The sequence below is a fragment of the Lissotriton helveticus genome, chromosome 5_1, assembly GCF_964261635.1.
Source record: "Lissotriton helveticus chromosome 5_1, aLisHel1.1, whole genome shotgun sequence".
Taxonomy (NCBI): Eukaryota; Metazoa; Chordata; class Amphibia; order Caudata; family Salamandridae; genus Lissotriton; species Lissotriton helveticus.
The window spans coordinates 1,694,373,902-1,694,390,420 of NC_136065.1; the positions used below are offsets into that span (position 1 = coordinate 1,694,373,902).

Genomic DNA, 16,519 nt, shown 5'->3' on the forward strand with positions numbered 1-16,519 from the left:
TGTTCTCACTAGATCCGTGCAGGACTTCTAACTGCCGTCTCCAGCTCCATGCAGGACTTATCACTGCTCTCTCCAGAACCAGGCAGGACTTCTCACAGCTCTCTCTAACTCCATACAAGACTTCTCACTGCTCTCTCCAGATCCATGCAAGACTTCTCACTGCTCTCGCCAGATCCATGCAATACTTCTCACTGCTCTCTCCAGATCCATGCAAGACTTCTCACTACTCTCGCCAGATCCATGCAAGACTTCTCACTGCTCTCGCCAGATCCATGCAGGACTTCTCACTGCTCTCGCCAGATCCATGCAGGACTTCTCACTGTTCTCTCCAGCACCATGCAGGGCTTTTCACTGTTCTCTCTAGATCCGTGCAGGACTTCTAACCACCGTCTCCAGTTCCATGCAGGACTTATAACTGCTCTCTCCAGAACCAGGCAGGACTTCTCACTGCTCTCTCCAGCTCTGTGCAGGACTTCTCACCACTCTCTCCAGCCTCATGCAGGACTTCTCACTGCTCTCTCTAGATCCATGCAAGACTTCTCACTGCTCTCTCCAGCTCCATGCAATACTTCTCACTGCTCTCTCCAGCTCCATGCAATACTTCTCACTGCTCTCGCCAGATCCATGCAAGACTTCTCACTGCTCTTTCCAGCTCCATGCAAGACTTCTCACTGCTCTCTCCAGCTCCATGCAATACTTCTCACTGCTCTCTCCAGCTCCATGCAATACTTCTCACTGCTCTCGCCAGATCCATGCAAGACTTCTCACTGCTCTCGCCAGATCCATGCAGGACTTCTCACTGTTCTCTCTAGATCCGTGCAGGACTTCTCACTGCTCTCTCCAGCACCATGCAGGACTTCTGACTGTTCTCTCTAGATCCGTGCAGGACTTCTAACCGCCGTCTCCAGCTCCATGCAGGACTTATCACTGCTCTCTCCAGAACCAGGCAGGACTTCTCACTGCTCTCTCCAGCTCTGTGCAGGACTTCTCGCCACTCTCTCCAGCCTCATGCAGGACTTCTCACTGCTCTCTCTAGATCCATGCAAGACTTCTCACTGCTCTCTCTAACTCCATACAAGACTTCTCACTGTTCTCTCTAACTCCATACAAGACTTCTCACTGCTCTCTAACTCCATACAAGACTTCTCACTGCTCTCTCTAACTCCATACAAGACTTCTCACTGCTCTCTCCAGCTCCATGCAATACTTCTCACTGCTCTCGCCAGATCCATGCAAGACTTCTCACTGCTCTCACCAGATCCATGCAGGACTTCTCACTGTTCTCTCTAGATCCGTGCAGGACTTCTCACTGCTCTCTCCAGCACCATGCAGGACTTATCACTGCTCTCTCCAGAACCAGGCAGGACTTCTCACCGCTCTCTCCAGCCTCATGCAGGACTTCTCACTGCTCTCTCTAGATCCATGCAAGACTTCCCACTGCTCTCTCTAACTCCATACAAGACTTCTCACTGCTCTCTCTAACTCCATACAAGACTTCTCACTGCTCTCTCCAGCTCCATGCAATACTTCTCACTGCTCTCTCCAGCTCCATGCAATACTTCTCACTGCTCTCTCCAGCTCCATGCAATACTTCTCACTGCTCTCGCCAGATCCTTGCAAGACTTCTCACTGCTCTTGCCAGATCCATGCAGGACTTCTCACTGTTCTCTCTAGATCCGTGCAGGACTTCTAACCGTCGTCTCCAGCTCCATGCAGGACTTATCACTGCTCTCTCTAGATCCATGCAAGACTTCTCACCGCTCTCTCTAGCTCCATGCAATACTTTTTACCGCTCTCTCCAGCTCCATGCAGGACTTCACACCGCTCTCTCCAGCTCCATGGAGGACTTCTTGCTGCTCCCCACAGCTCCATGCAGGACTTCTCCCCGCTCTCTCCAGCTCCATGCAGGACTTCTCACCGCTCTCTCCAGCTCCATGCAGGACTTCTCACCGCTCTCTCCAGCTCCAAACAAAACTTCTCACTGCTCTCTCCAGCTCCATGCAATACTTCTCACTGCTCTCTCCAGCTCCATGCAATACTTTTTACCGCTGTCTCCAGCTCCATGCAGGACCTCTTGCTGCTCTCCCCAGCTCCATGCAGGACTTCTCACCGCTCTCTCCAGCTCCATGGAGGACTTCTTGCTGCTCTCCACAGCTCCATGCAAGACTTCTCACGGCTCTCTCCAGCTCCATGCAGGACTTCTCACGGCTCTCTCCAGCTCCATGCAATACTTCTCATGCTCTCTCGAGCTCCATGCAATACTTCTCACTGCTCTCTCCAGCTCCATGCAATACTTCTCACTGCTCTCTCCAGCTCCATGCAGGACTTCTCACCGCTCTCTCCAGCTCCATGCAGGACTTCTCACCGCTCTCTCCAGCTCCAAACAAAACTTCTCACTGCTCTCTCCAGCTCCATGCAATACTTCTCACTGCTCTCTCCAGCTCCATGCAATACTTTTTACCGCTGTCTCCAGCTCCATGCAGGACCTCTTGCTGCTCTCCCCAGCTCCATGCAGGACTTCTCACCGCTCTCTCCAGCTCCATGGAGGACTTCTTGCTGCTCTCCACAGCTCCATGCAAGACTTCTCACGGCTCTCTCCAGCTCCATGCAGGACTTCTCACGGCTCTCTCCAGCTCCATGCAATACTTCTCATGCTCTCTCGAGCTCCATGCAATACTTCTCACTGCTCTCTCCAGCTCCATGCAATACTTCTCACTGCTCTCTCCAGCTCCATGCAAGACTTCTTACTGCTCTCTCCAGCTCCATGCAATACTTCTTACTGCTCTCTCCAGCTCCTTGCACTACTTCTCACTGCTCTCTCTAACTCCACACAAGACTTCTTACTGCTCTCTCCGGCTCCATACGAGACTTCCCACTGCTCTCTCTAGATCCGTGCAGGACTTCTCACTCCAGCAGCAGCTCCATGCAATACTTCTCACTGCTCTCTCCAGCTCCATGCAATACTTCTCACTGCTCTCGCCAGATCCATGCAAGACTTCTCACTGCTCTCTCTAGATCCGTGCAGGACTTCTCACTGCTCTCTCCAGCACAATGCAGGACTTCTCACTGTTCTCACTAGATCCGTGCAGGACTTCTAACTGCCGTCTCCAGCTCCATGCAGGACTTATCACTGCTCTCTCCAGAACCAGGCAGGACTTCTCACAGCTCTCTCTAACTCCATACAAGACTTCTCACTGCTCTCTCTAACTCCATACATGACTTCTCACTGCTCTCTCCAGCTCCATGCAATACTTCTCACTGCTCTCTCCAGCTCCATGCAATACTTCTCACTGCTCTCTCCAGCTCCATGCAATACTTCTCACTGCTCTCTCCAGCTCCATGCAATACTTCTCACTGCTCTCTCCAGATCCTTGCAAGACTTCTCACTGCTCTCGCCAGATCCATGCAGGACTTCTCACTGTTCTCTCTAGATCCGTGCAGGACTTCTCACTGCTCTCTCCAGCACCATGCAGGACTTCTCACTGTCCTCTCTAGATCCGTGCAGGACTTCTCACAGCTCTCTCTAGCTCCATGCAATACTTTTTACCGCTCTCTCCAGCTCCATGCAGGTCTTCTCACCGCTCTCTCCAGCTCCATGCAATACTTCTAACTGCTCTCTCTAGATCCAGGCAAGACTTCTCACCGCTCTCTCCAGCTCCATGCAGGACTTCACACTGCTCTCTCCAGCACCATGGAGGACTTCTTGCTGCTCTCCACAGCTCCATGCAGGACTTCTCACCGCTCTCTCCAGCTCCATGGAGGACTTCTTGCTGCTCTCCACAGCTCCATGCAGGACTTCTCACTGCTCTCTCCAGCTCCATGCAGGACTTCTCACCGCTCTCTCCAGCTCCATGCAGGACTTCTCACCGCTCTCTCCAGCTCCATACAAAACTTCTCACTGCTCTCTCCAGCTCCATGCAATACTACTCACTGCTCTCTCCAGCTCCATGCAATACTTTTTACCGCTGTCTCCAGCTCCATGCAGGACTTCTTGCTGCTCTCCAAAGCTCCATGCAGGACTTCTTACCGCTCTCTCCAGCTCCATGTAGGACTTCTTGCTGCTCTCCACAGCTCCATGCAGGACTTCTCACCGCTCTCTCCAGCTCCATGCAGGACTTCTCACCGCTCTCTCCAGCTCCATGCAGGACTTCTCACCGCTCTCTCCAGCTCCATACAAAACTTCTCACTGCTCTCACCAGCTCCATGCAAGACTTCTCACGGCTCTCTCCAGCTCCATGCATGACTTCTCACGGCTCTCTCCAGCTCCATGCAATACTTCTCACTGCTCTCTCCAGCTCCATGCAATACTTCTCACTGCTCTCTCCAGCTCCATGCAATACTTCTCACTGCTCTCTCCAGCTCCATGCAAGACTTCTCACTGCTCTCTCCAGCTCCATGCAAGACTTCTTACTGCTCTCTCCAGATCCATGCAATACTTCTTACTGCTCTCTCCAGCTCCATGCAATACTTCTCACTGCTCTCTCCAGCTCCATGCAATACTTCTCACTGCTCTCTCCAGCTCCATGCAAGACTTCTCACTGCTCTCTCCAGCTCCATGCAAGACTTCTTACTGCTCTCTCCAGATCCATGCAATACTTCTCACTGCTCTCTCCAGCTCCATGCAATACTTCTCACTGCTCTCTCCAGCTCCATGCAAGACTTCTCACTGCTCTCTCCAGCTCCATGCAAGACTTCTTACTGCTCTCTCCAGATCCATGCAATACTTCTTACTGCTCTCTCTAACTCAATACAAGACTTCTTACTGCTCTCTCCGGATCCATACGAGACTTCCCACTGCTCTCTCTAGATCCGTGCAGGACTTCTCACTTCAGCACCAGGCAGGACTTTTCACGCTCAATCCAGCACCATGCAGGACTTCTAACCTCTCTCTTCCGCCTCATGCAGGACTTCTAATTGCCCTCTCCAGCTCCATGCAATACTTCTCACTGCTCTCTCTTGATCTGCGCAGGACTTCTCACTGCTCTCTCCAGCTCTGTGCAGGACTTCACACTGCTCTCTCTAGATCCGTGCAGGACTTCTCACTGCTCTCTCCAGCTCCATGCAAGACTTCTCACTGCTCTCTCTAGATCCGTGCAGGACTTCTCACTGCTCTCTCCAGCACAATGCAGGACTTCTCACTGCTCTCTCCAGCTCTGTGCATGAACTCTCACCACTTTCTTCAGATCCTTGCAGGACCTCTCACCCCCACCCTTCTTTGTTTCCCTGACGCCTCACTACTTTTTTCTACCTCTTGCAAATCCTTTTGCAGCTTTCTCTAGCTCTATGCTGGACTTCTTGTCACTCTCTCCAGCTCTCTGCACGTTTTCTTGCCCCTCTCTCGAGTTAAAATCCCAATAGTAAATTCACAAAATCAGGTCCCTCTGATATTTCTACAGGAAAATTGCAACTTTGTGTGCATGAAATCTGCAAGACGTGCATTGAGTTGGGGAGAAGAAGGAGAAAAGGTTGTGGAAGGACTGGGGTATGACTGAAAATAGATAGGAGGAAGGAGGGAAAGGATACAGGAACAACAGTGTGCACCTATTAGACACCAATAAATGTGTCTTTGGGGAGAAGGGAATAGAATGGGGCAAGGTGGGAAAGAGGGAGGAGTATCGCAGGGGCGTCAAGCAGTCCCTACTTGGTTAAAAGAGGAACAGAGGCTGGAAAGGTGGAGGAAGATGGCAAGCTTTATAGACACATTAAGTGTGGGTTGTAACTAAAAAAAATGCCCCCCATTTATTTTCCACCTTGTTTGTAAGGCTTGGTTGATTATGTATGAACCGCTAACTGCACTCCCATGAGTTTTGCTCTTGATTTAATGATCACTAAGATGATTGTAGTATAACTGAGAGCTAAATTATCATACCAAGTGCAGGCTGGGTGCAAAATCCCATGTGTCTCTGTTTTTGTGCTGCCTTTTAATGGCAAGCGATAAATCATGGGCTCATATTCCCAGGTCCTGATGGGAAGGGTTGCCAGTTGAGGAATACAGATATTGATGGAGCTTGTTGTGGGGTGAGGAGGTTTAGGAGTGAATGGAAGAGAAGAGGCAGTGAGTGCAAAATTGGAAGGTGTGGTAGAGAAGGAAACAGTTAGGAGGAAGGGAGGAGTAATGGACATAAGGCAGTGAAGAATGGAACAATGAGCGGTGGAATGTGATAGTCCTCAGGTTAGAGTTAAAATGAATGGGTGGGGAGATTAAACGTGTAAAGAGAGGAAGATTAAAGACGCCCTGTTAGGTCTTGCAGAGGCAGGAAATGGGGTGGCCTACAGCCAGGGGTTTGAGAGACTAGTGAGAGGGCTGGCAGGTACATGCAAAGAGAAACAATAGGGCTTGCAGGGAGTTTAATAGAGCGTTGAGAGAAACTACATGGAGAGAGGATCTGCAGGCAGACACACAGGCTATAGTCTGCAGTGGGATAGAAAGAGAGTCTCAATTGAGATGGCGAGAGTAGTGAGACCATCTGCATGGAGATCGAGAGAGTAGTAAGAGGGTCTAAAAAGTGAGAGAGAGAGAGAGAGAGAGAGAGAGAGAGAGAGAGAGAGAAAGAGAGAGAGATAGAGGGGATGGTCTGCAAGGAGATGTAGAGAGTACCAAAAGGGTCTACATGGAGAGAGAGGTTAGAGAGACTGCATAGAGATTGAGAGCAATAGGTGCAGGGAGCTGGAAAGAACAGTGAGAGGGCTGGTAGGGAGATGGAGAGAGGGGCTAGGTCCAGAGGGAGCGGGCAGAGTGATACGAGGGTCTAAAAGGAGCAGCAGAGCACATCAACAGGGTCTGTATGTAGACAGAGAGCAGCGAGCGGGTCTGTATGGAGATAGAGCAACAAGAGGCCATGCATGGAGCCGAAGAGTGCAGCAAGACCATGAGCATGGATTTAGAGAGAGCTGAAAAAGAGCGTGTATGGAGCTGGGGAGAGCAGCAGGGGGCATGCATGGAGCTGGAGAGAGCAGCAAAAGAGCGTGTATGGAGCTGGGGAGAGCAGCATGGGGCGTGCATGGAGCTGGAGAGAGCAGCAAAAGGGTGTGCATGGAGCTTGAGAGAGCAGCAAGAGGGTGTGCATGGAGCTGGAGAGAGCAGCAAGACTGTGTGCATGGATTTGGAGAGCAGAAAAAGAGCGTGCATGGAGCTGGAGAGAGCAACAAGAGGGTGTGCATGGAGCTGGAGAGAGCAGCAAGAGGCAGTGCATGGAGCTAGAGCAGCAAGAAGGCGTACATGGAGCTGGAAATAGCTGCAAGACGGCGACATGGAGCTGGAGAGAGCAGCAAGAGTGTGTGCATGGAGCTGGAGAGAGCAGTAAGAGGGTGTGCATGAAGCTGAAGAGAGCAGCAAGAGCGTGTGCATGGAGCCGGAGAGAGCAAAAAGGGCATGCATTAAACTGAAGAGAGCAGCAAGAGCGTTTGCATTGAGCTGGAGAGAGCAGTAAAAGGGCGTGCATGGTGCTGGAGAGAGCAGAGAGCAGCAAGAGGGCGTGCATGGAGCTGGAGAGAGCAGTAAGAGGGCATGAATGGAGCTGGAGCAGCAAGAGGGTGTGCATGTGGCTGGAGAGAACAGCTATAAGGTGTGCATGTAGCTGGAGAGAGCAGCAATAGGGTGTGTATGTAGCTGGAGACAACAGCAGGAGGGTGTGAATGGAGATAGAATGAGCAGCAGGAGGGTCTACAGGGAGACGAAGAGTGCAGCAAAAGGGCATGCAGGGTAAAGGACAGTGACGAGGGGGAGTGTATGGAGCTTAAGAGAGAAGCACTACTGCCGGGCGTACCTGCCATGTACATGAAGGAGAGTATCTAGATTATCGTGGCTGGATTTGATATATTTGAACCCTTATTGTGGGGCTTCTTCTTGAATTAATTTGGAATTTTATTGTGAATAAACCTCGGATTACTAAACCTAGCACTTATAGCCATGATGAAGTTCCTTTCAAAGGAACAAAACGCATTGGCCGAGGACTTATCGCTTATTTTACCAAGAAGAATAAAATTAATTCAAAGGTTCTTCCTCAAAAGTTTGTGACTTCTTTCCTAATGCACCTTCCATTAGTTAAAAAGCAGCAAGAGGTTCCTGCAGGGAGCTGGAGAGAGGAGCAAGAGGGTATGCATGGACCCGGAGAGAGTAGCAAGAGGGCGTGCATGGAGCTGGGGAGAACAACTAGAGGTCGTAAATGAACATGGAGGTATCAGTGAAGGGGTCTGCATGGAGCTGGAGGTAGCAGTGAGGGGTCTATCAGGAGTTGGAAAGTAGTGAAAGTGTCTGCAGGGAGATGAAGAGTGGCAAAAGGTCCTTTATGAGTTGGAAAGCAGTAAGAGGGCGGGGGAGGAGCTGGAGCAAGTGCTCCTGTATGGAGCTGGAAAGAGCGGCAAGAAGTCCTTCATGGAGCTTGAGAGAGCTTTAACACATGGCATCTTTACTCACCATTAAGGAATCGGTTAGTGTCAAAGATTTTGACACATGCCCCTTTCTCCAGCTTGTTGCTCATGCCAGATTGTGGTGAACATGGGCCTGTCCAAAATACGCGCCCCTGGCAAAAACGCTGGGCGAAGATGCCCTGTGGAGTGCTGGCTAGCATGAGCCCCTTCTTTAGGAAAGTTAACAGTTCCTGAGTGGGTTGTTGCCTAACTGGGTCTTGAATGGTGGTAGCTGGTGGCAGGTAGATGCGCTCCATCTGACTAGCAACCAATGCTGGCTGAGCTGAGGAAATCTTACAGTCCCCACTCAGGATGTCCTTTTGGAGCATCCGATGCGCCCCATAGAAGATGGTCACCCGCATGGCATTAATACCTAAGGGAGAGGAAGACAAGTTTTTGTTTTTTTAAACCTTTGGATCAGGCAGAGATGGAGCACACAAAACAGAAGAGATTCCACTACAGTCTGTACAACAGTTGGCACAGTGCATAGTTACCCACAGTTCTGCATTTGAGGCGGGAAGGAACACACATTAAAGAGGCGCCCCTACTTTTCTCAGGCTGTGCATGAACCCCCAAGTATGATTCTCGTGGGTACGAACCTTTCTGTACTCCAGTATGCTAATACAAATCATAAGCAAGAACCTGCTAACTGAAGGTATTGTCGCCCTAAGTATTTCCTTTAAAAATATCAGAACTGAATGACAGAGAATGTCATCGTCTTAAACCACACCCTCACACAAAAATGAGTCCCTTCTCTTTACATTTACTCACAAGAACATATTTGATCTCTCTTCTGCGTCCCTTGAACTTGAAGGCTTCTCTTCCCTCACATTCTCTCATGTTCAAATCTCTTGGTTTGTTACTGGAACCCTCCCCACCCTTATCTCTCAAATTAATAGTTTATGTCTTCACTTCCTCAATGTAATCAAGTACTTAATCCCTCAGGCCTATTCAGACGAGCAGTACAAGCCGTCGTTATATCTTGAAACACAATCCTAGCTGGAGAACCACAGTCAACCATCACACATCTGAAAACATTACTACACTCAACCGCAAAGATATCACGCCCGTAGTGTGGTAAATAAAATATTACCCTGGCTGAATTTCTAGGCATTAACAATTAGCATGCATCAAGTGAGAAGCAGAGTCCGTGGTATCTGAGTTAAAATGGGCTTTATTCCAATAACTCGAGTCAAAGGGAGAATATGTTCCATCACCACAGAGGTTCAGGAAGAGTCTTCTAACATTTAATAACAAAACATTATAATATATACTTTTCACTCCTTGTACATAGGAGCAGGCGCAAGACAGAAAATGAGATAAGAACATGTGGGTGTGCATGAGGGTGTGTACTTTGATGAGTCATAGGTAGGTGATAGGTAGGTGTCATAGGTGGGTGGTACACAGAGGAGGAGTTGGCATGACCAGCTCGAACTGTGCCCTAATTGTGCAACTTTGAGCATGACGTGCAATTGACGTGTAACTGGGTGGAGGCTGACTTTCAACCTAGCAGAGAGATCTCTTATGTCAAGGCGACCAGCACATCTAGTACAACTGATATCTAGAGTCAGGGGATGTATTATCTGAAGCAAAGGTTGTTCGTCACTAAAAGACAGAGAGGGCATATTTATTCGTTGCATGAGCTTTCTATGGGTGCAAGCACTGTGATTTACTTAAATGGAGACAGAATGGCTAGGCCTATCTCCCTCGGACGGGTTCTGTGTACTTTTCCTCTGATAACTGTTATTCATAATACTGTCTTGGCCTCTTGCTGGGCTTCTCTCGGCTGAGCTAGAAGTATGCGAGGTCAGAGGGACGTAACTGCAGCTTCAGTGTGTCAGGAGTCATGAAACACCCTTATTTCAGAAAAGTGGCTCGGGCTGCGCCACAAAATGGGTTCATTACATATTTATTTAAAAGTGCACAATGCAATGCAAATACACGGGCCTTATGCTAACTTAATGTTTGGGAGACTTTGATGACTGGCATTTCTAATGCAGGACATGATTGCAGAGGCCTAGTGATTCAGGCCACTACGGGAAATATGCATGGGTGACATGCACATGACATGTAACATAGGGTATATGTAGTGGACATATTTGGTCATATTTGGTCAGGCAAAATATCATTTTCCTCATTCCCTCCTTGTTCCCTACATAACCCTTTAGGATACATCTATATTCATGAGACCGTATAGTTCATCATACAGAATCATTTGTTCATCTTTAACTCTTTGTTTACGTGGATGGGGAATACAGGCAGTAGCACACAGGCTGCAAATCGCCGGGCCGCACTGCAGACAGAGACAGCAACCAAATACCATAAGTAGGGCCATTCCTAGGAAGGACATAACCTTCCATCCCCATGCAGATATTACACCCCAGAACCAACTGGACCAAGTCCATGTGCCTGGATCTTGATGTATGGCATTAGCAATCTTGTGGAGTCTTGTTATTGCTTCGTACACAGATGATGCATTATCTGGGATGAAAACGCAACAACTAGATCGGATGACTCTACAGGCTCCGCCCCTATCCGCCAAGATGACGTCAAGAACGAGGCGGTTTTGAAGAACGACAAGTCTAATAGCAGACTGTTCCTGGGTTAAGTTCGCCAGGGCAGATGCAGTTATATTTACAACTGTTTCAAGAGTCCTTGTTAACCTGCGTATCAGTTTACTGTTTTGGACGGGACCTATGAAGAAAAAGAATCCTCTGTTGAAATCTGTATATTGCTCCCATGCTGTTTCAGTCTGATCAATCCCTGCAGAATCTGTCTCTCTCTTTTGTCTAACATGTTCTAGTCGTGAATCTCTATGATAATTGGATGGGGCTAGAAAAACGGGTGGCAATAAGAATGCTATATAACAAGTCCCACCCCAGTCTAAGGGCAGATGTACATAGGCTGTCTGACCACAAATGAAATAGGTATGGCGTGATGTTTTGAAAGAAGAAAGTCCGTTATCATCAAACTCTACTACAGTGTTACACTTGCTGTGTCCCATATGTACTGAGCCTTTCTTACTAACACATAAATCACCTTTTGCTGGCAGGACTGATATAAACGGTGGACCTGTGTTTTGCTTGGGCTGAACATTTAACATTATAAAATTAACAGATGCATTTCCCTGTTCGTACTCTTCATTCTCTAAATCGGATCCCTTTCTTTGGGGGAATCCGTCTTTGTCTGGAAAGCATGCTTCATCCATTACTTTATTCAGGTTTCCATATATCCAGCCACCTGAATAAGCTATGTACTTTCTATCTATTGAGGTCATTAGAGCAAACCATGCTCCACACGAACCATTGTGTGAGAACGGTAATGGGTAGAAGGGCAAGACTCCCTTCGTTTCTTGATAAGGAGGCAGTTGGCCACATACCCAGCAATCGGTCGCATTGCTGGTCTGATGAGAATGGTGTAACATTCGAATAAATGTATTGTTACGTAGTGCAAGTCGATATGACAATTCATGGGGAGGCAGGTCACTAAATGTATGCTCTATGGTACTGTTACTGGAAGAGTGTATATGTGAGGAAATGGGAAAGAAAACATGCAGCAATAAACTGACACCGATTATAACAATGCACAGAATAAAAAGAACGATTAAGGTAACTATACATCTACTGCGTAATCTCTTGCAGTATTCTTCCTTCTTATCTCTCTTCCTACTATTCTCGTTTTTACTATTCTTGTTTGTGATCTTATACATGTCAGAAAACTTAGTCTAACCGATTCACCACCGGGTGGGCTTAAACAATTAAACTACGTCTGACTTACTAGATCTTACTCTAGACCTATACTCTTGCTGAGGGGTATTTTCTAGCAAAGGTCAGTGTTCTTTTTTTTTTTGTTTCAAAGTGTCTTTTGTAGTGATGAAGGTTAGTTCGGCCTTTACGTCCTTCCACCAACTTCGGCGTCTTCCAACGTGGCTCAAGGGGACTTGAACGATCAAAGATCCTGAGGAGTCCAAATCCTCCTGGTGCTATGGCATGTTCCTCGACCTGGGTGTCAGGTGTCAGGGAAGGCGGCAGCAACCTGTGAATGAAAAGAGAGTAGTGCAGACATCAAGGAAGCCAGGTAATCTGTCAGCATGTTACTGTCAACATCAGTTAGTTTTTCATTTTAGGCATAGGCGTACCCCACATATAGTTCATAAGTTCATAAGGAGATAGGCCTGTTCTGGAATGAGCTACCATACGCATGTAAAAGAGGGCAACCTGCAAGGCAACCATCCAATCCACGCCTATTTCTGTACAGATCTTAGCAATGTTTTGTCTTGAGGGTCGGATTATGTCTTTCTACAAGGCCTACTGCTTCTGGGTGTCTGACACAATGGAACTTCTTTCCTAACAGAAGTGACACTTGTTTCATTAATTCAGAGGAGAATGGCTGATCGTTATCTGAATAGATCACATGAGGTGATTCATAGCTGGGGAAGTACTGCGCACTAATTGTCTGGCTGTTGTAACAGCAGTATAATCTGGAACTGGATATGCTTCTGTCCATCTGGACAGGGCACATACAACTACTAAGACATATTTGTAACCTCTACATCTGTCCATTTGGATATAATCCATCTGGAGAACTTCAAAAGGGTGGTCAGGAGGATGAAATCCGCCTAGTTCCACCGGAATGCCTTTTCCTGGATTGAACTGGCAATAGATCATACATGTTCGCACTTTCTGTTGCACATAGGTGCTTGTTAAACCAAATATACTGTAAGCTGTCTATCATCATCTATCATCTTCTCTCCTACGTGTGTTGGACTATGTGCTGAGAAGAAAACAATGTACCTTTTCCCTTAGTCATCCAACCTTGGTTAGTCTGGACCCCTCCTTGTAAAGTCCATTTCTTTATCTCATCTGTTGTGGCATGTGTCTGTATGTCGAGTACATCTTGAGTGGGATCCCTGACTGTCATACATGTTGTCAGTAATGGTACCTCTGTCCTTGTCGTGTCTGGTGGTGTCTGTGCTGTCTGAGCCATTACCCTGGGTAATGGTGTCTGTAACTTTGGTATGAGCTTTATATTTCAGGATAGAAACGGCTGTAGGTAAATGTATGGCCTCTAACAGGGCCTGAATAAGCTGGCTGTGCTGAATCATGGTCCCATGGGAGGTCAAGAAACCTCTCTCTTTCTCCTCAGAACCCCGAAATCATGAACAACGTCAAAAGCGTATTGTGAGTCAGTATAAATGTTTACTTTCAAGTGCTTTGCTCTTATGCAAGCTTGTGTCAGAGCAATAAGCTCTGCTGCTTGAGCAGACAGTGTGTCTATTTTCTGTGTTTCTATGACTTCAGTGGTCACGGCATACGCTGCTACTAAGTCTCCTGTACTTGTTCTCATGCGTGATCCATCTACATAGAGTGTCAGGTCTGGGTTTAGAAGCGCAATATCTGTCAGGTCCTGTCTTGGTTTATTCATTACGTCCACATAGTCATGTGGTGATGCATGTACTGTACTTGAGGGCAAAAGCGTTGCAGGATTCAGGATGTTACAACGTCTGATCTCTATGTGTGGTTGAAATAATGTCAGTTCATATCCTGTCAGACTCGCTACAGTCAAATGTAAAAATAAATAAAAAATAAAAAAGCATAAAATGTTTACTGTGACATGGAGTCGCTTAAAACTGGCGCTTGACATAATGCTCTTTTTAATTCCTCAAATGCCAAGGTGTGTTCTTGTGTCCTAGGGAGAACAGTCAAAATGGCTGCCTCCTGTGTAGTTAACTGTATGAGTGGTTTGGCTAGATATGCATACTGGGGAATCCATTGCCTACAGTAAGAAGTGAGGCCAATAAAGGCACGTACTTCCTTTTGTGTCCTGGGCTGTGAAAGGTTAGTAATGAGCTGTATGGTTCTTGTGTTAGCTGTCTACCTGGTGTACCCTCCTTGGAAAGCAAGTGTTGTACACCACTTGCTTTACACAGAAAGTGCAAGACTGTCAGAGATGCAATGTCACAGTCTGGTTCTGATCTTGCTGTAATTAGAATGTCAGTGCTGTGTTGGTAGGCATGTAAACACTGTCTAGCTGTCTTTAGTGTCTGACTGCAAATGCTAGGGCTCACTGTCATCAATCTAGCAAAAATAATTATATAAAAATAAATAAATAAATAAAAATGAATTTTCAATTCAAAAGCTCTGCAGTTTACAAAAAAAAAAAATCCTACTCAAGATCCTACTCTAGATCTTGGGAACAGTATGACCATACTACCTACAATATGTTCTCTAAATGTATTTGAATAAAACCAAAGTATTCTTGTCATAGACAGAAGGCTGGAGCCTCTGTGAGAAACAGCCCCTCCCTCTAGAATTATGTTCGCGCTCGGAGTTTTGAATCAACTCCAAGCCGGGCTACACTGAGATCTACAATTGAATGACTGCCAGATGCTGAACTCATTGCAAGAGCAAGACTCCTGCCAATTATTCTGTTTACACTACTGGGGGAATAACTATCCATTTGCAAGCGTGACTTTATCTGAAGTCAATGAAGCTGGCTGCAAGGAAGAGCCTGACTCAGCTGGAGGACAGCCAATAATTGCCCGCGGAAAAGAATTGGAGGATGCCAACAAGACAGGCACTGCTCGCTCCAAGAGGGAGTAGCCCTCCCTTTACATAAACATTTACTGGGAACCAGGCCATCTCGGTCTCGGACGGACTGTCTCAAGGTTAAAAAACACATTCCTTGTACGTCATAACATATCTCTTCCCAGGCCAGAGCTTTTCTAACTTTAACTGAAGCAAACTTTAAAACGTGGTAAAAAGTAAATTAATAAAGACATGTATTTTTCTGTAACTGAGTGACATGCTAGCATTTTAAAATAATTCTGTACTGCTACTAGCTGCAAGGGAAAAAATAAACAGAACAAAACAATCATGGCATGGAAACACACCATATTTTACTTTTTTGAAAACAACATGTCGAACTCCTTAATTCTGCATTGCATAACCAATATTTTCATAAGTAAGTGTGTCAGCTTTTCTATTCTACCTATTAAAAGGGCCAGATTCATACTTTTTCAAAAGGCCATGTTTTCTAATTTTAGTGGGGACTGTTCTCTGCACATATTAATTGAAGCAGCCTGTCAAAGTACATAGGTCAGTCTTGAAACTAAATGCAAATTAAACTAATGTAGGGGACTCTTAGCAATGCACTAACATGGTAGTGAATTGTAGCTATCAAAAAGGGCCACGTTCATTAATTTACAAATAGCCACTTTCCTAAGTGAGTGGGATAACTGTCACACGCTATTCTAAAGGGCAGCTTGCATTGGGAAAAATAATAATTCATATTTTGTAGAAACATCCCTATTTAAACAAAAAACACTGTTGCATTACACTAATTTAAAGCACATTCTAAGATGGGTCTGTTTCATATTTTCTTTCCAACCGTGAAAACATTGAAGCACTCTTTGTGCACACCTTTATCTCAATTCGACTGGTCTATTTACAACTATACCGACCTCTGAGCTAAACACATTAAATCAAGTATTCCAAGACAAAACCCTTCACAAAAACACTCCTTTACCCTCCATGCAACATTTTACCATTCAATCTGCAAACTGAATACGCCCATTGGATAACATGGCAAATCGCACCCCCGCACAAAACATGCTTTTTCCACCACTTCCACAGCTCAGATCCTTTTCAAATTTTGCATCACAGTAGTCCAAGCTATTCCCTAAATCCTCACCAAAAAGCAACCAAATCCCTCCACTGGAACGGGTACGAATTTCCGCTCAAAAACACGCCCCCCCCGCAAACAGCAAAAAAAAAAAAAAACGCCAAAATTCCTCAACACCTTGTTAAAACAAATACTGCCTTCTCAATAAAAGATATTAACTCTTTGGCAGCCGAAGCACAATCATTCCCCAATGACTGCAGTACATGGGAAAGTCATGAACTCATCTCTCCACGTTATCACAGAACACATACGCACATCTTCAAAACATTTTCTCTAAGCACTTGAAAGAGATCCAGCTCTCTCCTGCCTAACGTAACGGCTAGGGACCTGATGATAACATGCTCTGCACAAGCCATAACTACATGGCGCTATTCACAAGCCATATTTACAAGAAACTCAACAAGTCACAAAAATGACACGCTATTCA

The 16,519-nt window shown here is 46.6% G+C and overlaps 1 protein-coding gene across 3 annotated transcripts in view; it reads right to left on the reverse strand.

Moving 5' to 3' along the window:
• The window catches only part of LOC144755745 (interferon regulatory factor 9-like), a 301,449-nt gene that overhangs the window by 79,913 nt on the left and 205,017 nt on the right, over nucleotides 1-16,519 (reverse strand). For all 3 annotated transcript variants that reach the window (XM_078644954.1, XM_078644955.1, XM_078644953.1), the window contains one exon: nucleotides 8,417-8,782. In XM_078644954.1, coding sequence (XP_078501080.1) covers nucleotides 8,417-8,782 — 366 coding nt within the window. The remainder of the gene's footprint in view (nucleotides 1-8,416; nucleotides 8,783-16,519) is intronic.